Source organism: Amyelois transitella, chromosome 28, assembly GCF_032362555.1.
Source record: "Amyelois transitella isolate CPQ chromosome 28, ilAmyTran1.1, whole genome shotgun sequence".
Lineage (NCBI taxonomy): Eukaryota > Metazoa > Arthropoda > Insecta > Lepidoptera > Pyralidae > Amyelois > Amyelois transitella.
This window is the reverse complement of record NC_083531.1, coordinates 2,245,547-2,263,116: the sequence shown is the minus strand read 5'-3', so window position 1 is coordinate 2,263,116 and position 17,570 is coordinate 2,245,547. Positions and strand designations below refer to the sequence as shown.

Here is a 17,570-nt window from a genome sequence, read left to right as displayed (position 1 = left end):
TTGATACGTTATCTCAAACAGTGTCCCCTTTCATTTATATAGTTTTTGTCGATTCTATCAAGTCGAAAATAATCAAACGTCACAAGCAAAAGATCTCTTTGAAATAAGAAATGAACTGTATCGCACAAAACACAATTAACATACCAATGATGATGTTTCTAGATGTTAACAAATAATACACATGTTTTCGTATTTCAATTCAGTGTACATTCATAAAGACTAGTTTCACATCGATTACATCACAAAAAAAATAATACTACTTAATCTATTCCTGATTTCAATCTCGTGAGGACTGCATATATACTTCTCCCTTTTTAAGAAAGGCAAACTTTTGTAAATGCTTATGATTATACAGAAGATTTCATAAGAAGACAAATATAAAAAAAAATCAATGTGAATCATTCTTCTAAATCTTAATCATTTCGCCACAAGATACTTTAATCATTTGTGTAACCAACAGTACCACTTGAAGATAAAATAATACAACATGAAAAATGTAATCATCTGTAAGATCACATGCAAATTGGACCAAACCGCGAAGTAAGTTATAATAACGCATGTGACGTGCCCGATACATTTTAACGTACCTAAATGTTAAAGATTTGCAGACTTTATTTTGTTCCCGTCTTTATTTTCGTGTTGATACACAAATATACAAAAATATATGGTGCCGTGTGGTTCCCGGCACCAATACAAAAAAGAATAGAACCACTCTATCTCTTTCCCATTGATGTCGTAAAAGGCGACTAAGAGATAGGCTTACAAACTTGGGATTCTTCTTTAGGCGATAGGCTACGGCTAGCAACCTGTCACTATTTGAATCTCAATTCTATCATTAAACCAAATAGCTGAACGTGGCCATTTAGTCTTTTCAAGATTGTTGGCTCTGTCTACCCCGCAAGGGATATAGACGTGACTATATGTATGTATATATAATACACAAATATCACGTATTTAGGGTTAAGAGACAAAAGTCACAAGACACGAAGGTCACGCTAAACTGGTACATAGTAACTGATTTCTTGCCCACCATCTAAAAGAGGAATCTTTTCCATGGTTCACTCTTACAATTTCATGATAATGGTTCTGTCAATTCCCAGGAAGTCAACACGGACATCAACACAGATGGGACAATGCGCGCTCTCACGTCTGCTGCAAAATTAGTTCCTTACGATAGCGCCCTTTTCGTCGTCACCGATAAAGGCGCTGGTGACAGCCAAAGACTTCCGCTGGCTTTGAGGGCGCTAGTGGAGAAAAGGCTTAAGGTGAGACTCTATTTAGACATAGGTGATGAACAAAGATCAGCATTAAGGAAATACAATAAATAGTACTTCCTGACGACAATAGTCGTCACCGTTAGAAAGATGGACATCAAGAATAACACCTACCACTAAAACAAGTGGTACGACAACCTTATGGTTTCTGGAAGACAAATGCTTTTAACCGGTAACCCAATGACAAGAAAAAACAGATCCAAGTGTTACTTCATACAGTATCATGACGACATTTCGTCAAATTGAGACAAGAAACGATTACATCAAAATTCTCAACAAATAATCCGCTATTAGTCAACACGTTTCGCATACAGTAAGCGAAGATAAGTTTTTTACACGTGACCAAATTAATTGCCGACCAGATTATACTGTTTTTATTAATATATCAGCGCTGACCAAGAGATAATAAGGGGCGATGAACTGCAGATTTTGAAACACATTTTTGAGCCGTAGTTCGTGTTGTGTATTTAGCTTTTATGGTGAGCTGAAACTGTGTGATACCTGTACATGCAAATGAATGTGAACTAATGATCCAATATGAAGTATCCTTGCAAAGGTTGCGGAGGTCACTTTGTGTAAAAACCTGACTTACCCAGTCTACATAGGATCGTGGTCATAGGCGTACTCACCTCTTGGGACAAATGCCAGGAGGATGATTTTAGTGTGTTGTGATCTTTAGTATTATTATTTGGTGTATTATTTTCGGTTCCTATCTGCAAAGAATTTGCCTAAGCTGAGCCTGAGCTTTTGACCTTTGATTTCCTTTTTCAACCTTGAACTCTATCCCGACGCCAAACATCTATCTGGTTTCCTTCCGCCTTTGTACCATCTCTGTCTCATTTGTGTTGTTATTGTATGTTTTACTCTTATGATGCAATAAAGTGTTTTATCTATCTATCTGACCGTCCATTTCCAGGTGTACACAATATGGACAGACCCCAATCACCCCAGCGAGGAATCGGAGATGGAGTTGCAAGTTCTCAGAAACGTCTCCAGGCACACAGAGGGTGACGTTCTGCCTTACAATTTACAAGTCATGGTGAGTCTGTGCTGACATCTATAGTTCAGGCGCATCGACTTCAGGCTTGAAATTATTTAATCTACCACCAATGGGTAGATAATGTCGAAACTATATCCGATGTTCGTGTAATCTGCGAATAATCTAAGATATAATTATTGTCATCACGAGATCGGGCGACAGGATATGTCGGAAAAACGGTATATTCCACTTTGACCACCCAGGTGAAATCACCCGGGTGATCAATTTCCACAACCATGTTTGCTACACAGATTCCACAACTGCTCATAATGGAATAGTCCTGGGTGGACTTATGTATAAGTATGTATATCTTATACTGCAGGAAATGGATAGCTCCAGTAACCTCGCAACAGATGTTGATCAATGGGACTCGATGGACCTGCTCGGAGGTCGAAAGGCAAGACTAAACACGCAGTTGAACACAGAAAAATTCGAGGTGAGTATAACATTAAGAACAAATTAAGAAAGGTACAAACACGTATATGAAGAGTGTGCATGCTCATAAAATTCACTTATTGTTGGCACCAAAAAATCCAATAAAAAAATGGAAGTAGATTTAATTTAGCGGGAACACGCAATTATGGAAGAGAGAGACAAATTTAATAATTCAATTTGTTAAAAAAGTCAGATTAGCCCAATCCATGTTGATTCTTGATATTTCTCAAAATTACTCCGCTGTTACTCACATAATATTCCGGTTAAATATTCGGCTGGAACGTTAAAAGATGGCGGAGAATACGAGTATCACAGATAATAACCGGTACATTATTAATATTTCTCTCCTTCCAGACATTACTAGTACGGCGCGGCGGTGGGGAAGCTATCTCCCTCGGGATGCCTGTAGAGAGTGGAGTCACTGCGCTCAAGATCTTCATAGAGGGCGCTGTTGAACATGCCGTGCTTTACCCGCCTAATGATGGTAATTTCATATCTTGATGGTAATATCAATACTCTTAACAAGGCTGTTTAAAGAAAGTTCCTCGTTGCCGAAGGTACAAGACTAATGATCATTATTCGGCGTCTATACCATGATTTATGTTACTCATTTATCAAGTAAAGAATGTAGATATTAAACTGTCGTATGTACAAATTCAAATTCAACCTACCTACCTTTTGAAATCCGCGAAATCAGCTGTGTTTTACGAGAAATCGTGTTGAATCCAACAATTTGACGGCAAATTACTGAAACGCTAACGATCTCGGAGGTTCATCTCAATTTTGTCATCGGAAATGTATGACAGTAATTGCATCATCATCATTATAATGATTCACATTATTTGTGGCAGCTACCAAGGTCACTGTCAGGGCAGTGACGTGCATAGACAGTTCAGTAGGATCAGACAGATGCTCTTTTAACCTTTCTTTCTATATCACATTGCTTAGCCAGGCCTACACCTCTCTTGAGGGCTCGTTGAAACGCCTTATATTGTCAGTCCAACATATCCTTAGCCTGACACATACTGTGCCTGTTAGATTAAAGGCAGAACTTAGCACGCAATCACCACCGCTAAGAATGCAATCACGAATATATCATGTTAGTCTTGAAAACTCCAGTAATAGAACTAGACTTGTATGATGATATTTTAGGTATAGCAACATCAGAGACCATGACATCAATGTTCAACGTCATGGCATATGATTAAACTGAATCAAAAACTCCCTTAATACAATACAAGCCATTTCCAATTTTATCTTTTACAGGCCCCCAAATCGATTTATACAATAGTACATCGGTGGCTAATTTCTCTCCGTCATCAAAAAGCCAAGGCCATTCACCCAGGGATGTATATCTGGTCTTCCCCGGCGTGGACCCTGATGAGGACATGTAAGACTAAATTTTTACAAGATATTCTTATGCTTAATTATTTCTAGTGCAAAAACTCCGATCATCCATCGCAATTTTTTGTATCATCCCATAGCTAATTTGTTCCTTGTCTTTCTTGGACCATATGCAAAAACCATATGCTAATCAAAGTGCTTCGCCAAAAATTTGGTTGATAGAAAACACAGCACTAGCAGGACGTATTCTTCATTAAAATGATGTCTATTTAGTTCATAAATTTCTAATCAGATTGCGGTCATCAGCTGGCGAAGGACTGTTTCAAAGGTTTAGACACGTTACACTGTTTGTAACTGTTCTTGTTTTTTTATCTCAGTGATAAGCAGGATTAATGTGTGAATGTTAATCCGGTCCAAAGGACCATGTGTCATCATGCTTTTGACCGGCTTCTATGACCGAGATTGTTGTTTATATACTAACACGATCTTTACCAATTAGAACAACCTTTGTTTGTGACTTTGTCAATAATAATTTTAATCGTTATTAAACGTTTGCAGGACCATTGTTCCACGTCGTGTCGTTAAATGACTCAAAAGCTTTGAAATTTTAATACAAAAGACAGTATCAGCACTTCAAAGTCCCATCAACACATAAAAATATTTGACATAAAAGATTAATTCCCACTCTTTAACACCTACAAGATGTAGTTTTCTGATTTAATATTCTGCTGGAATCTACACGGTCGAGTGTATTGCTGTATACGGTTTTTTCATAGCAGACTGGCATCTTTTATTATACCTGTATAATGACTTTAAATTCACCTGCATAAATTTAACTGTTAAGTGTAGGTACTCATCTAAAGCATATTTAAAAACGTTAAAAGAAAAATATCGGTTCATATTTCAGAAAGTACGAAAAAAAAAATTATCAAAATCCACGATCAGCGATCTCGACAACTCTGTGTAAAATAGGCTTAAATGGCTCAGAAGCATGGGTATAGTCTATGGATTAAAAGGATGCCGTTGTTTTAAATGTCACACCCTGTATATTTTTTACCCAGGCTATCAGTAATCCCAGCCAGCACTTCCAACGTGGGCCCGGTGGACCCAATGGTGGGAGTCTGGCACCTCAGTCTCCGTTGTGACACGTGCGACTACCGACTCTGCGTTAGAGCCCGAGCGAGGCTCCATTTTGACGTGGAGACTGTTTCGAAAGGTCAGTGAAAACATCTTAAAAGAAACTCTTTCTACTCCCAACTTTGATCTCCTAAGCTTAAGCCCATTTTATTTAGGGTCGGTTCTGTTGTTCCTCGATAGTTGAGCGTTCTAAGACCCGATGCTCTTACAGTGAAGTTCTATTTTCTGGACTCCTACTATGTCTCCTGCATACAAATCTTAAAGGGAATTGGCGTCAGACTGATAATTCACCGTAGAAACTACCAATATTGTTACACTTGATGATTTTTGCGTACTCAGATCTTTGAATTTAACATATTGATAGAGGATCAACATTACATTGTAATTAGCTGCACAGATCTCAGCTACGTTTGAAAATAATCTTCACCCGTGTTTTTTTACGTTGGTCAATCAACTCATAACACCACAAAAACTTGGTTCAGTGAACTATGGGGTCAAAATATGATACTCATTACGTTTCTTTCATGGTTACTTTTATGTTCATAAATAAGAAATAAAGACTAATATGCCCGTACTAAAGGGCAAAATGACTGACATTCTGGCAACTAAAACTATTTAAACAACTCTCGGGTGTACAGATCTGCTTAGTAAACGTGATTTTTTATTCTCATAGGCGTATGTAGACATACATAAATACATAAAATCACGCATCTTTCCCGGAGGATTTCCCTTTCTATTAGCCGCAATTCCTTAATACTTTTTTCATTTCTCGTATGTAGAACCGAATCGAAAGAAAAACTCTGCCTTGATGTGAAATCTAGGCTGAGTTTTGTGTGTCCTTCTTTACGAAGTCGATTAGGGGTGAAATGGTTTCAATGAAAGCCAGAAGAAAGAAGAATAACCATGCAAGAAATACAGATAAATAAATAACTGGAGTATGTTATAAGATATTATAAATTCAAATAACTTTGTTAATGGTATAGCGGTCAAACTGAACGAAAAACCGGATGTAGTGAATGAGACGGAGAGTAAAAAATAACATGAAAAAACTGACAGAGTTATTATAAATAAATTGATTCCGTTTATGTTGCGAAACAAATTGTTAGCAAAAACATAATCATTTGACATGCTTGTTAAACTTAGACCCCAAACATTAATTCATTTACGATCAAAACACTGGCACAAAAAATGCAAACATTTAAAAATAAATAAAAAAAATAACCTTAAGATGTCACGATGACAGCGCGCCCATCTTCCAAAAAATGGCGACGCACTTTTTCTAGGCCAAGGACACAAATGTTGCACTGTGTTCAATACAATCTTGATTCGTATCGGCAGGTTCAAATGTCGAATTTCTAAGTTTAAACTCACCGGACCGTGACATCATAGGTAACCAGTTTTTTTGTGTTAATGTTACGTGACTATGTCGAAACTCAATCGTAATCTAAAATCGCTGTCATTATAAATTGCGTGAGAGAAGTAGAGGAAACGATTAAGGAGAGGAAAAACGGCGGAAACGCGGATAATATTGCTGTAACAATACAAAACGAATTGCCTAATTTTCTCTATCAATTATTATTACAGTACAAAAATTAATTCCGTATTCAAATTAGATGCCTAAGTTGAGAATTTAAAAGACACTGGCACGAATACTCACAACAACAAAAAAATAACAATAATGCCGCGTAAAATTAAAGCGAACAGACGCGTACTACTGACGAAACAAAACTAAAGTTCAAATGATATCGATATTTTGTAGGTTATTCCTTATCATATTCCTTATTGACTTCATCGGTAGCGTGAATTGATCGTTTTAACGCGCAAATAAACAAGATTAGATTAATTCATTAATTTATTGATGCATCTATAACTATCTCCTTATATATGTATATATTTTTTAATGTTTGTCTTTAACTATGAAAAATCGTTTTATAAGAAAATTAAACATATTTATTTACTATATAAGTACTTACATTATAAACCTTTGAACGATTCTATGTTATTAACACTAAGTTGGATACAGTTATATCAAGCAGTAGCGATTACGTTAAGAAAATATTAGGAAAATTATTAAGTGGTGTTAAAAATGTCCTACAATAAAGAAAAAATATTCGATTTTCGATTCTTTGACAAAAATATTTTTGTTTACAAAGAATCATTTTACAAATTACTTCCGCACTAATTAAAAACAATCAATTTTCTAAATTTAACACGAATCCAGATGCAACAGTTTGCTGGATTGGATAGAGATCAAAAGAGAAACAAAGGTAGACCACAATTAAGATGTGAGTATGATATCAATTAAGTGGCGGACAACAAATTGACCTTCTTGTCCTAAAAGAACACGGTAATTGAAATATCTTAACATCAAATATTTAATATACGAAGGTTTACAATAATATGAAATCAATGAACAAAACCATGAAGCATAATTAGTACAAAATAAGTTCAAACACGAGTATGTAAATCTATTTACAAGAATAAGCGGAAGATAGTGTCTTGATAGTACCGTCATTGAGATGAAATTGAGATGCGGAGATTACAGAGGTCGCCACTATCGCGCGGGTCGCGGCCCCGTGTGGAAATCAATCATTAATAAATAATACTTACGTCATGTGTCGAAAATAGATTAATTAATAAAATTAATTGAATATTAGCTCATTTTAAAAACGGAATGAGTTTACGTTTTTGATAAGAAAAACATCATCAGAAACTGTCACAGTGATATTTTCCAGTAAAAGCCGTAGTCGGTTTGATCTTGAATTTTTGTTTAAATGTTTTGATTCTAGGGGAAAAATTTTCAGGCGTGTATTACCTAAATATCTGATTGGAACGTTTTCTTTTATACTAATATTGTTTTGTTGTTAAACAATTGTTAAACTTAAAAACTACTCTGATAAATTATGGCACAGAGATATAATCTAGACCTTAGAAAAGTAACCCCTAAAACGTTCCACGGGAGTGAAGCCCAAAATCTGATTTTTTTGAAGGGAATTAAACTAAAACACCGCGCCAACAGAAATTGTTTGTTAACTCTTTGAATTAAGGTTCAGTATCAAAACAGCGAATGAGCCGAAGAATTTTTTTCTTTTACAGGAACGTGGAAGCTGAGAGTTTCAGGACCAGTTGCCAGCGTGAGGGAGTCAGTTCTTATTGACGAGTATGGAACTGAGCTTGCCAAGCTGCCTTTTAGGTATGAATTCTATCACGTGTTTATAAAACATGATACACCGGTTTCATTTCCAGTTGCCATCTATGTATTCACATGACAACTGAAAAAGAAATGGCGACGATTATTATATATATAGACAATAAAAATTGAAAATTAGAATTGAAAAAAAAATACAAAGTATTTGACGCATTGATATCATCGCACGCAAGGAAAGCGATACTCGATATGCACATTATAGTGATATATCGCAGGCATCAAGGCAAGCAAGGTTAAAAAGAATTTTTGGGGACATTTTGGAAAGTCCTTATGGAAAGGCCTAGACAGCATGCTAGCTAAGATTTTGAGTCGTAATGGAATAACTATAAATAACATTAATATACATATGTTTGACTCTGGTTTTTGAATCTTTTACTACTTTCAGCTACCAGCCAATGACTACAGACGGCCACGAGACCAAAGACAACCCTGTCTCAGAAGTAGTAGACGAAATCAGCATACCAACGGTTAAAGCATCCAAGATTTATATAAAGATTGTTGGCAGGGACATGCTAGGTGAGTCTACATCTTCAAATTTTAAATAAATAATTTTGTCAGGAGACTGACATCAGCGAAAAGCCTAAACGGATAAATATATATGATAACGCCCCTTTCTTCGAGGGGCAGACAGAGAATGGACGAACTCCACAAATAATATTTAAATGCATAAGACATTTCATTATCGTACAAACAAGATATCTGTTCAATATTTCAGCTTTTTCAAAGCAGGTCAAAAACTTAATAGACACGGGAGCAACTGTATCCGATATACTACTCTGTCAAGAAAGTAGCAGGAAAAGATCAATAATACACAAACTGTTTGTTATTCATCCAAATTTATTTTATCACCTTCAAAATATGCTCCTTTAGAAACGATACACTTACGCCAACGAATAATCCAATCATCAAAACATTTTTTAAACGCTGTTTCCGGAATTGAGGTCAGTTCTCGCCGCGAATTCTCTTTTATGTCTTCTACCGATTGAAAACGGGTGCCACGAAGTGGTAATTTGAGTTTAGGAAAAAGAAAAAAGTCGGCTGGAGCCATATCTGGTGAATATGGTGGTTGCTCGATGGTATTTGTTGAGTGTTTGGTTAAAAATTCGTTCACAATGATGGCCTTGTGCGAAGGTGCATTATCATGGTGCAAAATCCAAGAATTTTCTTTCCACAAATCTGGCCTTTTTCGTCGGATTTGCTCTCTTAAACGCCGCATAACACTCAAATAATATTCCTTATTTACCGTTTGACCTTCCGGCAATAATTCCGAGTGCACAACACCGCGATAGTCAAAGAAAACAGTCAACATGACTTTGACTTTTGAACGACTTTGGCGTGGTTTTTTCGGTTTCGGTTCAGTTGGAAGGCGCCACTCCGAAGCTTGTTGACTAGTTTGCATGTCAAACTCGTAAACCCACGTCTCGTCACCAGTAACAATGCGTTTCATGAATGTTGGGTCGGAATTGACTCGTTCTAGCATGTCCTCAGCGACTCTCATGAGATTGAGTTTTTGAAAAAAATTCAGGTCTTTTGGGACTAGCCGAGCGGCAACATGTTTCATACCCAAATTATTAGTTAAAATGGTACGGATCGACTCGTGAGATACAGAAAGTTCGGTGGCTATCTCTCTCAAAGTTGAATGAGGATTTTCAGTCACTATTTCCTTCACTTTTGCGATGTTAACTTCAGTTGCAGACGTTGATGGCCTACCAGAGCGAGGCAAATCTTCCATCACATCTCGACCGCTTTTGAACGCTTTGTACCACTCATAAGCACGAGTTTTTGATAAAGTCGATTCACCGTAAGCCTTCTGTAACATTTTCAGTGACTCCGAACACGATATTCCATTGGCAATGCAAAATTTAAGACAAACTCTTTGTTCGATGTTTTTATCCATTATGAAATTAGCAATACACACTAGATATGATATAACTAAAAATAGCACTGTATTTAATGTAAACAACAGATGCAACTCAAACTCCGCGCCAAAATGGAAAACAGTTGTGCCAATCTAACAACAACAAAAAAAACAAAAATTTGAATTTGGAACCATAAATAAATAATCCATTCCCGATACTTTCTTGACAGAGTAGTATATCCATCAAGCCTCTTTCTTGCAGTTGTAAGCTGAGACTTTTTACGACATTTGTCACGAACCCTGCATACTTTTGCTTCATTCATCAATCATATCATGCAAGCTGGTCAATTAAGAGTACAATTTTCCTTCTAATCTGTTCGATTTGTTCTTTCAATTAATACTTTTACAGGTGAACCATTTGTGCGTCTAGCCGGGCCGTTGAACCAGAATACAGAAGTGAGGGTAGCAAGGTCGGCCTCTATAGTGTTTCCTGACGACGTGAACGATCTGGAGAGAGCTGAAGAGGACAGCTGGAGGGTTTATAATGAGAAACTGCTGTACAATGACAGCAATGTGCTGCCTTTCAGCAGGGCAGTGTCACAGGTAATGAAGATAAATTGGGAGAGGAATGCTAAGTTATGGTACTATTAAAGCATATAAACTACTTAAAGGTGTTTATTCAGGATTGTAAAAAGAAATGTAGAGATAATGGCAAATTTGTGCAATTCGTCAACTGAGTAAATAGATGAAATCACACTTACGGTCTACCGAAGAGGCTTTCTTGTCCAGAGACAACATCTTTCCACTTGCCACGATTCCTGCATATTTCTTTCGCTTCATCCTTATTCTTAACTCTTTTCATGCAAGCTCATCGGTTTTGGGACTCTTGACCCGACCTTTTGCCATCGAATCGGAGGCATTGAAAGTTTTATGAAAACGCATCGATGGATGAGTTATGACTTTAAATGTTTGAAGTGGGTGAGTCTGTTTCAAGATATACGTTCCAGGTCATCAACCAAAGAGGATCGCTCTTGACAGCTGTTCAGATCGGTTTGAGCTCAAGACTGTACGGCGCTCCCGGTGACAACTTACAGGTATTATCAACTAAACATTGCCCGGTTGTCATAAAACGAAAAATCCCGTATTGTTCCGTTCCCTCGGGAGTTTCCAAAAAATCCTTTCTTACCCGATGTCTCCAATTTACAATCTACTTTCCTGTCAAATTTCACCACTATAGGCTTGGCAGTTTTTGAGATTTCGAGATCAGTGAGTGAGTCTTTTCCACTTTCATATATGTAGATTAAATATTTAATGCTGTTTTCCATACATAGATCTAGTGAATGTGGGTAGGTTGATATGCTGTTGACTGTACCTTTGGCGGAAAGGAACGGTGAATACGCCTTACAGCACTTTCTTTCTTTAAATTGTCTAAAGACACATTATATTATAACTTTTGTATAAAATACATTTTTTTTAGATACACTTCGAAGTTTCCAACTACAGAGAGCAGGCTGTCAATTTTCGTTTTGGCGCCGTTGGGGAATTGAGGTTTTTGAGAGGCATTAGTCCCACAAGGCAAGTACTTAAAGTTACCTTCACCAAAATCAAGACTATGTACACTTCCCGAGCAGATTGGCTTTAAGACTATTTCTATTTGAATCTCAATTATATCAATCAATTAATCATAAAACCAAACAGCTGAACATGGCTAAAGTCTTTCCGAGACTTCGGCTCTGTCTACCTTGCAAGAGAGAAAACAATTAATTCAAAATCGCGTCATTTCTAGTCTCTATTTCTCTTAGATCTTTTGGACTTACTGATACCGGTTTGAAAAGTTATTTCATTATAGTATGAGTATCAAAAATTCTAAAGCCCTAATTTAAAACGGTTATTTCCATTGTGCGTGACTTGATTTTTTTTTAATTTTCTTTCCAGCCAAACGGTACCTTCTGGACAAACAGTTAATGTCATTGTTAGCGTCGGGATCACCACCTCAGCCCAGCCAGGGGCTCGTGACCTCATAACTTTCACTGCTTATGGTAAGGCATGAAGTATGACATACATACACATTGTACTAGAAATAAGTAATTAATATAAATAACCTGATGATCAGCATAAAGAAGACTTGGGAGGAGTACCTTACTTATTCATCTTTTATCTTTTTAGTCTGTCAAATAAATATATATATATATTTAGGTTGAACAGATAAGGTGACGCAAGACATCCTTGTCTAACAAATAACCTTTGTTAATGTAAAATCACTGAGTTAACGCCCCATTAATTCTATGTAAGTGGAATTCTTATGTTAATATTTCAAAGTAAGTAAATAACTTAAGAAACTTGTCGAGACTTAAATAAATGGACTGCTTATAAGGCATAGAGTACATTATGCCTCACTGAGGAAGTTAAATCTTCAAAGGTCGACTTATGTGTGGATTTAAATGGTCAGGTATTTGGTGCAGTGGAAGATGATAATACGAATCACAATTTTCTTCAGGTGTAGAACAAGTTTCGATCTCTGCCTACGTTTACGTGGTGAACCCAGGGGAGACCACAACCGACATCTGGGCTCCAGAAGTCCGACACAACTTCCAGGGGACTTGCATCGGCCGGCAGGGGAACGACTGCGCACAACATGTCTGGTCTGCGACCATCATCGCTAGAGATGCAGTAGGAGGTAAGAACGAGACTGAATGATTCTAAATCATCTTCGAGAACTCGGGCGACAGAACTTTTCATCGTTAAAAGATACGTCGATAGAAAAGTAGGAGTCTATTCTGCGAAACGGCTACGTATTCTATGGAAGAAGCGATAAAAAGCAAAAGATACCGAAAAGTACTTGTCAGAACAATAGTTTCCTCTCCTATTCTTTTACAGTTGTCAGAACCAACCCAATTCTGTCGCTTTGATTTCAGCTTTCAACAACACATGCATTCTATCTAACGCCTGATGACCATGACAGTCAGTAAGGATTATCTTTTTCCACCTGCTAAGATCATCACAAATAATATATCTTGCTTCCTGTTCACTCACTAGGTCTACTCCGACTCTCGTCTTCACCTGTCGGCTTGGTCTACGACAGCAACTTCATATCAGGGTCTCGGGAGGAGGTCATAGCGACTTACAGAGCCACGTGCTGCGCCCCAAGGGTCATGGTGACCGCTGTGGACGCTTTCGGGAACGCCAACAGTTACGTAGTTGACATATCTGGTGAGTATTGGAATATGCGGCCGATTTTGAATGGTCTTTCGGATAGACCGTAAAGGTCTTTAAGAAGACCATTCAATTAAGAGTAATTAAATTTGAGACTCATTTGAAAGGGTATTTCGAGTAGACCACCTAAGGTTTTTTTATGGAGTTCATCTGTTTTTTAACGTTTTGCTATACCTTGGACGTATCTTCTGAGATTTTATAATATTGGATATATTATAGTCTTAACAAAATAGACTATTCGGTCTCACAACTACATCAAGTAACGAATACATTAATTTCCAGGCGATTTTTGTTGGTCTCTAGACCAGATCATTTTGAGCATAAATCATCTTAATAAATTTAAGACATATCGACTACAGATATTTTTTTTGCATTTAGAAGCATCAATTTCGAGTAAGGTCTATAGGTCAACTATGCTCGCGGTTACTTGGTATAATTACTTATTCCAGTATTGTGAAAATAAGGTAGTTTTGTAAATAAAAAGTACCTAACCTATATTACAGGACCAGAGATTAAACCAACTTCAGAGATGCCCAAAAACCATATCGGAAAGCTACATAATGGTCAAACTGTAGGTAATTTGCATGTTATAACGCATGCAAAGAATACAAATGGAGTTTTGGAGAGGCAATGGGTTTTCCTTTTGCTTTTTTTCTATTAAGTAATTTGCAAGCAGTCATGCTTATACGGTACACTGTTGATCTACTTAGTAGACCTATAAAACCATGCATCCTTCGATGAACCATAATAGTTTCATCCGATGATTCATGCATCTATATAGAATACTGTGATACACATTAATATAACTTGGCCAGTTTATTATGGGAGTGGAACTTCAATGGTGTGTGGTCTATTCGTGTGAAAGCCTCTTCCATTTATAACCCTTCTCATTTTCATTGGCAAGATTCATTAAAATCTTATCTGCCTGTACGTCGTTGGCGAGCTTATATTAAGATGGTATATACTAACAAAAATAAATAATTTCTAATGTTAGCAGTAGTGTTGCCGATAGATACGTCTATCGATGGTGGATTAATAGCAATAGTATCGATAGGACTAACAATAATAATGCCGCCAATACTATTGACACCCAAAATCGATACTATACATAGATAGTCTTCTTTGTCGTTGCCTTTTCCCGGCACAGTGTGTGAGTTTTTTCCAATTACTTCTGTCACTGCCATCTCACTAGTCACTCCCTTTCTACTCATACTCTTTCTATTCTTTACGGTATCCATCCATCTCTTTTTCGGTCTTCCCCTATTTCTCAAACCTTCCACTTCGACATTCAAGGCTCTTTTGGTACTCATAACATGACCTGTGTCCGTACCAACCCAGCTTATTACCATTCCAAGAATACTATATATAGTATTGGAGCTCAATATCGATAATGAAAGCAATACTATCCAGGGCAAGGCCTCAGTATTTTTGATGATACTGTACCAAACTGATCTATCGATACTATTGATAGGCCTATTCCTAATGTAGGTGATTTCCGGGTTCAACTATCGATAATTTCATTATCGATAGTCCGGCAACGCTAGTTAGCATGGGTTTTAATAATTTGAACTTTTTCAGGCTACTACACTCAGGCAGCGATCGCGGCTATAGTCCTCGGAGTATTGTTAGTGATAGCCCTTATAGGTTTAGTCATATTTTTAATTTACTGGTGCGTCAAGCGGCGGAGGGAGTCCCGCGAGCTGCCTACCTACAGCACCTCGTCTAGGAACGTTAGTTAAGTTTTGTCTATTAAGCTGAGTGCACACCGGGTCAACGAAGGCCACTAAGGGTTGGCACGCACGGTCGTAAAATCTCGATTATCGGTGGCTGATTTACGCCAAACTGCCCAAAAATGATCAATAGCTTGCAAACCCTATTTGTTAGCCTTCTTTGTGCAGGTGTATATGTATGTAACTTAACAAGAAACAGGTTTAGAAACAGGATAACGAAAAGTAAGACTAAGTTCATGTAAACAGTCATTATCTAAAAAATCTGACTGAAACAAAAGATTGAATGATTTAGAAAATAAGTTCTATAAACTGTTTATTTTCCTTAAAATTTAATGACAAATGACATATAATTAAATATAAAGTACTTTTTATGATAAATAATAGTGTTAATAATTTAGTCAACAAGGAATAATTTGTGATTAATTTAATTTTTTTGTTTTAAATCTTTTTTTTTCAATTAAGTACATCATTGCTGAACATGAGATCGTGGCAAGTGGAAAGAGGTAGTCTCTGCCTACCCCTCCGGGAAAGAGGCGTGATTGTATGTATGTATGTATGTATTGCTGAACATGGCCTTTCAGTCTTTGCGAGACTGTTGGCACTACCCCATAAGGGATAAAGTCGCGATTATTTAAGTAACCTTTAGCTTAAATTATTTTATAAGAAGGGCAACTTGTGAGAGGACACTGAAGCACAGTCAAAGAGAAATGTTGGAAAAAGACAAAAATAAAAGAGAGGGAGAGGGTGCAACATATTATGTGAAAATGAAGAGTATTACATTTTCTAGGTGCCATCCCCATTTGATCAGATAAAATTCTAAAAGAAATAGGATCACTCCATCTCTTTCCCATAGATGTCGTAAAAGGCGACTACAGGATGGGCTTATAAACTTGGGATTCTTATTATAGGCGATGGTCTAGCAACCTGTCACTATTTAAATCTCAATTCTATCATTAAGCCAAACAGCTAAACATGGCCTATCAGTCTTTTTCAGACTGTTGGCTCTGTCTACCCCGCAAGGGATATGAACGTGATTTTGAATTTATTTTCATATACATTCCATAATATTGTACTAATACGGGTAGTATCTATTTGTAAGTTAATTATTATTAATACGTCAAAAAAGCCATAATTTTGTGATGATGGTGATAATAAATGTATTTATTATGCGAGTTTAATTTTTTATTCATTCGTCAACTCAAGAACTTCCTTGTCCAAATATTTATTTAAATTTTGATAGCTCATTTAGTGTTATTTGATTAATTTACCGAAGCAATTAATTGATTTGTAACAACTGATTTAACATCCTTTAAACATTTTCTCAATTTGAAAATTATATATTTTTTGTCTAACATATGTATTTAAATTTAAGGTATTTATATCTTTTGCCTTTAATTCTGAAATTATTATGAATTTTAGCATGAACATTTCTTGTATATATATATATGTATATGTATTTAAAGGTAAAACTTTACATTTTACATTGAGTCATTCAGAGATTTTGAATATACATAGGTACATATTTAATTATTGACAGTAATAAAATCGTAATAATTTTGTCAATTACTACCAATGAGTTACTTTCCGTTCTACATAACTGATTACTAGACATAAATTATTTTTTTTCTAATATTAAAAGAACTAATATTTGTGACATTAAATAAGTAACAATATTGGTAGGTTAATGCGATATACAATCTGAGTATTTTTTAAAGACATTTAAAATTGATTTTCACAAAATCCGAATTTCTGTTTCTATTAACTACATTTCTGTTAAACGAAACTGCTGTGGCAGCTGTCAAAAACTAAATAAACAAATGGACAAGGTCTACACCAAATTGATAATAGTATTTTGTGTACAATAGACGGACATTAAATCCCCCACCTCACACCTGGGATTACACAGAGTGAGGCAGAGGTAAAGTCAACAGCACATCAACCTACCCAAATTCACTGCAAACTTGCCTTTATTATCTCGTCATAAAGTTACATGCAGAGTAACTTGATATGATGTTTAATGTACAAAATAAGTAAGTTATAGAAAACTGAACTAACATCCTCATTCTATTATGGGAGATGGCAGTATTTTGGATAGGAATTGTTAAGATGGCTGTCCTATCAACACCAAAATCAGGGGAGAGTGGCTGAATACTACATCTTCTAGCAATAATAGTTTACAAAAATAGTAAAAATAATAACTATACTATTTTTGTCAAGGAGTTGACCCTAGCTATCTGTGCAAATATATTGAATTGACAGCTGTCAAATATTATTACTATCTATGACATGACAAAGTAAAAAGTATCTGGTGCAGGTGGGCTAAAGCATGGTA

At 36.4% G+C, this 17,570-nt stretch overlaps 2 protein-coding genes across 3 annotated transcripts in view; one reads left to right on the top strand and one right to left on the bottom strand.

The window, feature by feature from the left end:
• LOC106134386 (uncharacterized) overlaps positions 1–16,405 on the top strand; it is a 33,145-nt gene extending 16,740 nt beyond the window's left edge. The window contains exons 6-21 of one of the 2 annotated variants that reach the window (XM_060952489.1): positions 1,101–1,265; positions 2,191–2,313; positions 2,636–2,749; positions 3,103–3,232; positions 4,015–4,138; positions 5,154–5,308; positions 8,326–8,422; positions 8,823–8,953; positions 10,705–10,898; positions 11,303–11,389; positions 11,773–11,870; positions 12,231–12,334; positions 12,793–12,972; positions 13,332–13,505; positions 14,012–14,079; positions 15,087–15,253. In XM_060952489.1, coding sequence (XP_060808472.1) covers positions 1,101–1,265; positions 2,191–2,313; positions 2,636–2,749; positions 3,103–3,232; positions 4,015–4,138; positions 5,154–5,308; positions 8,326–8,422; positions 8,823–8,953; positions 10,705–10,898; positions 11,303–11,389; positions 11,773–11,870; positions 12,231–12,334; positions 12,793–12,972; positions 13,332–13,505; positions 14,012–14,079; positions 15,087–15,119 — 1,977 coding nt within the window. In that variant the 3' untranslated portion in view covers positions 15,120–15,253. Of the gene's footprint in view, positions 1–1,100; positions 1,266–2,190; positions 2,314–2,635; positions 2,750–3,102; positions 3,233–4,014; positions 4,139–5,153; positions 5,309–8,325; positions 8,423–8,822; positions 8,954–10,704; positions 10,899–11,302; positions 11,390–11,772; positions 11,871–12,230; positions 12,335–12,792; positions 12,973–13,331; positions 13,506–14,011; positions 14,080–15,086 lie in introns of both variants that reach the window. The other variant, XM_060952488.1, reaches the window with a different exon arrangement.
• The window catches only part of LOC106134385 (uncharacterized), a 72,863-nt gene that overhangs the window by 54,463 nt on the left and 830 nt on the right, over positions 1–17,570 (bottom strand). The window lies entirely within an intron of this gene.